Source organism: Pelodiscus sinensis, chromosome 1 (assembly GCF_049634645.1).
Source record: "Pelodiscus sinensis isolate JC-2024 chromosome 1, ASM4963464v1, whole genome shotgun sequence".
NCBI lineage: Eukaryota > Metazoa > Chordata > Testudines > Trionychidae > Pelodiscus > Pelodiscus sinensis.
In genome coordinates this window covers 300,240,845-300,247,701 of record NC_134711.1, presented here as the reverse complement: position 1 = coordinate 300,247,701, position 6,857 = coordinate 300,240,845, and the positions used below count along the sequence as shown (strand labels likewise).

At 51.8% G+C, this 6,857-nt stretch overlaps 1 protein-coding gene across 1 annotated transcript; it reads left to right on the top strand.

Annotated features, from left to right (window-relative positions):
- Positions 1-4,580: 4,580 nt before the first annotated feature.
- GSX1 (GS homeobox 1) lies at positions 4,581-6,470 on the top strand. The gene is made up of 2 exons (XM_006138931.3): positions 4,581-5,037; positions 5,503-6,470. Exons 1-2 carry the CDS (start codon positions 4,650-4,652, stop codon positions 5,856-5,858), a joined length of 744 nt encoding a protein of 247 aa, XP_006138993.2. The 5' UTR covers positions 4,581-4,649; the 3' UTR covers positions 5,859-6,470.
- Positions 6,471-6,857: the final 387 nt, after the last annotated feature.

Below are 6,857 nucleotides of genomic sequence, written 5' to 3'. Positions count from 1 at the left end.
CAGACTACCCCAAAGTACATGGAATTAGATTGCATGGGTTTAGGATAGTGGTATACAACCCGTGAGTCATGACCCCCAAAAGAGTTGGTGATGTTTTCCCGGAGGGGTCGCGGTGCTTAGATCCAGCCAGCCAGTGGTTGGGCCCAGCAGTTGGTGGCCCCCGCGATGTCTAGATCTGGCCGGCCAGGGGCTGGGCCCGGCAATTGGCGGCCCCTGTGGCACGGGAGTCGCAGATCAAAAATGGTTGCGCATCACTGGTTTAGGAGCCTGATTCTGTCATCATGATCTAAAGATGTTGGCCTTAAGACCCAGCTTCTCCACCAGTTACCTTTACCTTCCTCCATGGGTAGTTCCGTTGACTTCCAAGAATATACAAGAACTGTTTGGCCAATATATATGTGTATACATTAGGTTATCACTGTTGTAATATGTATTCTTTGGTCAATCAGTTGCATGGTGCACCATTCATGGTTAAATAACAGCTTGTGGTTTTTATTTTCCTGCATCTTTAATAAACATACAAGGTTTGTATCTCAAACTGTAGATAGTGGGGGAATGAAGTTATATCCACATCCAAATAGTGATAATTTCTCATTCTCTCCCCCAGTTATCAATGATATTTCCTCCCTGCAAATAGTGATGGTATGGCCATGGTACCACAAACAGTGATGGTACCTCCTACTCTCACCCCACTTTGTGTTTGTATGCCCACCCCACAGAGGGTGACAACAGACCCTCCTTTTCACCAGCTACTGCAGGGGTGGGGAACCTTTTTGGGGTTGGGGACTGCTGACCCACAGAAAAATCAGTAGAGGTCCTCACACAAAACACCCTCACTGGCGTGGTGCCCAGCTGAGAAGAAAGCCACTCCCCACATTCCCCTTGCACACCAGAGCCTAGGGGGGCCCAGCCTAGTATATTTTGTGTGCTCCAGCACCATGGTGGGGCAGCAAGGAGGCTACCGTGCCAGCACAGGCTCCTCAGTTCAGGGGGGGTACTGAGCCTTGGGGGATGGATCCAGGCAAGTGAGGGGCCACATCCAGCCCCCAGGCCTGAGGTTCCTCACCACTGAACTAGTACGTGTGTGCCCTCCCCCAGATAGTAATGATATATCCTCTGCTCTCCTTTTCCCAATGATTAATGGCGTGCCCATCCCTTCCACAGAGCGTGGGCCTGCCCACCCCCCAATTAGTGATGGCATACCCTCCTCTTCCCCCAGAAATGATGGTATGCTCCCCCTGATGTCAGTCCTCTCTCTCCAGTTAGTGATGACGTGCAACCTTCCCTCAATAGTGATGGTATGTCCCCGCACCCGCACATAGTGATGAGGTGGCCCAAATGATGCCTCCTCAAATAGTGATGGTGTGCCTTCTCCCTCCAATTCGTGATATTGTACCTCCCACCAATTAGTCTCTCTTCCCCCAGATACTGATGGTGTACCCCCACGATGCTAGGCTCATCTTTCAATTAGTGAGGATGGTATGCCCCTTCACCAGCTCCCCCACAGTTAGGGATGGTATCTCCCCTTCCCCAAATAGTGATATGTTTAACCGTTTTTGAGCAATTTTCCTTTGCCAGGTGGCAGCAGTGAGGAGGGGCAAAGGAGGGTACCGGTGATGGCCAGCCGCCTCCAACTCTCCCTCCTCTCCCCAGTTCCAGCACTGACAACCCTATCAAGAAGGAATTAGGCTTTTGCGATGTGGACGAGCTAACGTGTAGTAACAGCCCTAGCTCAGCCAGCAGCCAGCCCACCTCGGAAAGACTTACTGACAAGAAGTTTTAAGCCAATAATGGCTTCCCACGCATTTGTCAGGGGTGGCAAAACCTTGACACTGTAATCCGTATCAGTGGTCTCCCCCCCCACACACACACACTTTTACATGGTTTACACAGTACACCCATTGCACATCGTGAGAGGCATTGAAATAGCTAGAGCTGCGGATGCATTAGGATTTTCCAGGCCCTTGCAAATGAATCTTCCCATGGAAGGGAAGTGTCTGAAGAAGCTAGGGAAAGCTCATGATGTAAATTGCTCGTTTGTAGTTCTTGCTGGGTTATTTTCCGGCGTGTTACCTGTAACTTGCATCGCTCCTGTGAAAGTGTTTTTATCTGCTCTCTGGTACTGTATGAAGACCGCATACCCAGGCTCGCTTTCAGAAAACAAACATAGGAAGCAGGCTTGGCACTGAAAAGAGGAGTGTAAAGCAGTAGGATTAAAGGTCTGTGATCGTTTCAAGCTCTCACAAAACCGGACTGAAGGATGCTATTTTGCTGCAGTCTGGGTTTTTCCAGCCCACAGTGGCACAACAAACCATTTCAACATTTCAGCACAAAACTGATTCCATTGTTGGGCTGCACATTAAAAAGTGTTATTCGCTTTGAAGTTTTTGTCTAATGGCTCTAAACTGAAAGAAAATGTTTTCCTATTACTTAATTCAATCATAGCGAAGAGGCTTGGTAAAAAGCCCACGGATTTTGCCCAAAGTGTGACAGAGTTCTCTTTGTGTTTGCTTATCCTCTGCTGTCACACACTTTAATTCGCCTCTCTTTATCTGGCATTCAAAACTTTCTTCAATGACATTCAATAAGGTCTAGCGGCTGGAAAAAAAACTGGTTATTTTTTGGATATGCTTTCCCAGTAGCTTTGGGCTTGGTGTGCATTCAGGGACTGTTAACCCTTTGCTTCCCTGTGGCTGGGAGCCCCGGGGTCCAGCCTTCGGGCAGCAGGAATCTCTTAGCCTGAGGCTAGAAATCTATATCCCCTCGAAGGCTAGTCATTTCCCAACAGGAAGCTTTTACCTCTTCCCGGGCTCAAATTCAAGAAAAACATCTGCATAAAAAATATCTCTAAAAAAAATTAAAGCTCCCGCGGGAAAAGATACACTAAGAATCTGGGAATCTTCAGCGAGCTTAGACTTCTATTTTTACTGTCATTCTTTTGTATACTTGGTTTTTAAAATTGAAAAAAAATGCAAATACATTTCTAGGCTCAGACGGCCAAACTTGTCTTGGGCAAAACTTGTCTGTGGGAAATGTGAATAGGGCGTACAAGCCAGAAACACAGAGTTGCATTGTTTCCCGGCATTTTAGTCTATGCTTTCTTTCCTGTTAAAATAATAAATCCGCTGGGTGTTTTTAGACGGCAGGTTATGTTATGATCTATCAACACATTTTCTTCACATTTGAAAATGGGATTTACAGCTCCAAGATCGATTAAGTGATACGGGTTTGAAGAAAGATATGTTTGTATAAACGCTTTTTATTTACATGCATTCCTTACCAACCTACACATTAAACAACACCAACCATCTAATAGTGAACATCACCAACAAAAGCATTTCCCTGCTTTATACACCGACACAATTCAACGCCTCGCTCAGGTACTGAATTGTTGAATGGTGTATGTGTGTGTGAGAGAGAAAGAGGGTGTATAGACATTAGATCTAGCTCGCGTTCTTTGCTTTAAAGATCCTTTTCCTTAACATATAAAGAAACCGCATCTTTTATTTATGCTAATTTTCACTGTATGGGAGGGGAAAGCGAATTCTTAAACCTGCTCTGAAGCCGAACTATTTCAAAGCCTGTTTAATCAGTGCACGGCATTTAAAGTTGTTTAACTATTGTGTAGCCAGAAAGACAGGACTAACCCGCATCGCAGCCTATTACAATTGAAGTGGTTTAAAATGAAAAAAGCAACCCTACTCTCGCTTGAACAGGCACGTACGTGTGTTTGTTTATTTACTCGAATTATACAGAATTGTAAGATCCACCAATCTACAACCCGAGGCAGGCGGGAATACAGAACTGCAGCATGCACAAAGCGTGCGTGTGCACTTTGCACGTCTTGCCTGTGCATCCGAGATGCTTCTCTGTCGGCAGACAGGCGACAGCGCTGCTGCTTTCCCGCGGTGAATTGCAACAGGTGAAGAATACGGAGCACTCGCTTCATGTCCACGCGCCAGACAGACACGCAGTTTAGACAGCTGGATGCATACGGTTTGCCTCGCCCTGTTGCCAGGAATGGCAGGAGAAGCGGGTGCAAAACCGAAGGATCGGGCTCCTGCTAAGGCACAAAGAGAAGGGCTGGAGCTAGTGGGCGAGTTGTGGAAAAGCGCAGCAGAAGAGGGGGAGAAGAGGAGGAAGTTGCAGGGGCGCTTGCGAGACCTGGGGGGGGGGGGCGGGCGGGAGGCGATCGAAGCTGCCGCCCGGGTGGGAAGGCAACCGGGGGGTGGCCGGCTATCGAGGGAAGGGGCAGTGAGATGAAATAGCTGCTGCAGAAGGCAAAAGCAGCTCGGGGGGGGGGGGGACGCAAGAGCGCGAGGCAGGACTCTGGAGCGGCTGGCGAGTGAGCCAATAACCCCGCCAAAGGGAGCGGAGGGGAGCGGCCGCCCGGCCCGCGCGGCGTGGGTGGGGCTGACAAGAATGGAGTACATTATGCAGTTCATTTAGTTAACAAGGGAAATAATGAGGAAGCGTGCAGCGTGAATGCCAAGAGACCAGGCACAAAAAGCCTATTGAGAGCCCCGGCCGCTCCTGGCGTCGCCATCACATGGCAGGGGCCCTATTTAAGCGGCGCGCCCGGCGCCTTTCAGCACCACTGGGGCTGGCCAGCACCCCGAGGCACGGCGCCGGGCCGGCAGCGCAGGGAGATGCCGCGCTCCTTCCTGGTGGACTCGCTGGTGCTGCGGGAGGCGAGCGAGAAGAAGGGCGAGAGCAGCCCGCCGCCGCCCCTCTTCCCTTACGCCGTGCACCCCTCGCACCCGCTGCACGGGCTGCCCCCCGGCGCCTGCCACTCGCGCAAGGCCGGGCTGCTGTGCGTCTGCCCGCTGTGCGCCGCCGCCTCGCCGCTGCACCCGCCGCCGCCCGGCCTGCCGCTGCTCAAGGCCTCCTTCCCGCCCTTCGGCTCGCAGTACTGCCACGCGCCCCTGGCCCGCCAGCACTCGGCCTCCGCCGCCGTCAGCCTCAGCCACGCGCCGGCCCTCTACCAGGGCGCCTACCCCCTGCCCGACCCCCGCCAGTTCCACTGCATCTCCGTGGGTAAGTGCCCGCTCCTGCCCTGCCCGACGCCCCGTGCGCCCCCCAGGCTGGGTAACCAGGGCCAGAGGCCGGCTGCTGCTGGCCCGAAGGGGAGCGAAGTGTGCCCTGGGTGCAATGGGGGAGGGGGGAAGCTGCAGCCTCTGCCGGGCCCAGCCTGGGCAGTGATGCGCAAGGGGGCGTGTGGCACTGCAGCGCAGGCCAGATCCAGCCCGTGCCGGGCCGTCTAACATCCGTGGCATGGGGTGATTGGCGGGGCATGCCACCCGCCGCCCAGACGCAGCCCTGCAATCGTGCGCCCTGTGGCGCTCGTAGGGGCAACCGCTGGCTGCGAGGCTTGGGGATCTGGGAGCTTCCGTCCTGGGGGGATGTGGGGAGGTTTCCCGGACGCCAAAATGCGCCTCTAGGACAGGTGTGGGCGCAGCCGGTTTAGCGCCACTGAGTCTCACTGCCCGCTTTCCTCTCCAGACAGCACCTCCAGCCAGCTGCCCAGCAGCAAGCGGATGCGCACCGCCTTCACCAGCACGCAGCTCCTGGAACTGGAGAGAGAGTTCGCCTCCAACATGTACCTCTCCCGGCTCCGGCGCATCGAGATAGCCACCTACCTGAACCTCTCCGAGAAGCAAGTGAAGATCTGGTTCCAGAACCGCCGCGTCAAGCACAAGAAAGAAGGCAAGAGCAGCTCCCACCGAGGAGGGGGCTCTGCCCACAGCTGCAAATGCTCCTCTCTGGCCACCACAAAGTGCTCGGAAGACGACGAGGACTTGCCCATGTCTCCGTCCTCCTCAGGGAAAGACGATAGAGACCTCACAGTCACGCCCTAACACAGCCCCCAGAGACTAACCCCTGAGAGCAGAAGGGGATCTGGCCCTGGCCCGTGCCAAAACGCTGTGGAAGGATTTTATACTGTTTTGTATATTTAATGTAATTTACAAAGGACTTTCGGGCCTTTTTAGAAACCTTGTGAATGCCGCTATATCGATGGTTCCCTTGTAAATAAACTGTCCGTGTGAGCCTAAATGTTGCCAACTGTTGCTATTTGACGTGTGGAGAGGGGTTTTTTGTTTTGTCAGCAGGCAAAACGCTTCCCTCGCCCCACCTCAGTGTTGTGAATTGTGATTCATTGTATCTGATAAACAGCGAATGTCCAGAGCAATCTCTTTTTCAGCGCGGGGGGAGGGACGAGTTCTGTAATTTGTATCAGTGGTCTACAGCCATTCCGCCTTATTATCTCCCAGCCTTTCGTCCCTCTCCAAAGCTAACGCGGGGCCACGCACAGGATCGCTGCGGTGATCTCCAGAGGCAGGTCATGAAGCGTGAACTGGGGTTTGGCGATTTGGTTCCTTTGGTTTTGAAGGAGAGAGACTGGGGGGGAGAGGGGTTGGCTTTGTTTGTAAGGTTTGCTTGATGGCGTTTCTTTCAGGCCCATAGCTATGTGATTGTACGGTTTCTGTAATACCTGAAGATATTTATTTATTTATTTATGTAAAAAAATAATAAATTTTTTGCATAAAGACATTACGTGATGCCTTTGTTTTTGTTTTTTTAAAGCCGCGAGCTATGTAACCTACAGATCTCCATAGCGTGCTTGTGCGTTACGTATATTCGATTGAGCTGGGTACACGGAGGAACACCGGTATATATATATGTGTTAGGTGGTAGGTTTACCTGCATGATTGCCTCCCTCCCCCTAAACATATTTTTGTCCAACATATAATTATTAGAACATATAAGGATCACTTAAAGCATATTTTTATGACATGTGCATCTCTTCTTAGACCAGTGAGCGATTGTCCTGCTGGAATTTAGCGCATGTGATGCTT

What these genes read in the sequence shown, in the direction of transcription:
- GSX1 (XM_006138931.3), top strand. Translation starts at nt 4,650, where the DNA reads ATGCCGCGCTCCTTCCTGGTGGACTCGCTGGTGCTGCGGGAGGCGAGC. An exon ending in GTTCCACTGCATCTCCGTGG is followed by an intron (nt 5,038 to 5,502) that starts GTAAGTGCCCGC and finishes TTTCCTCTCCAG; the next exon opens with ACAGCACCTCCAGCCAGCTG.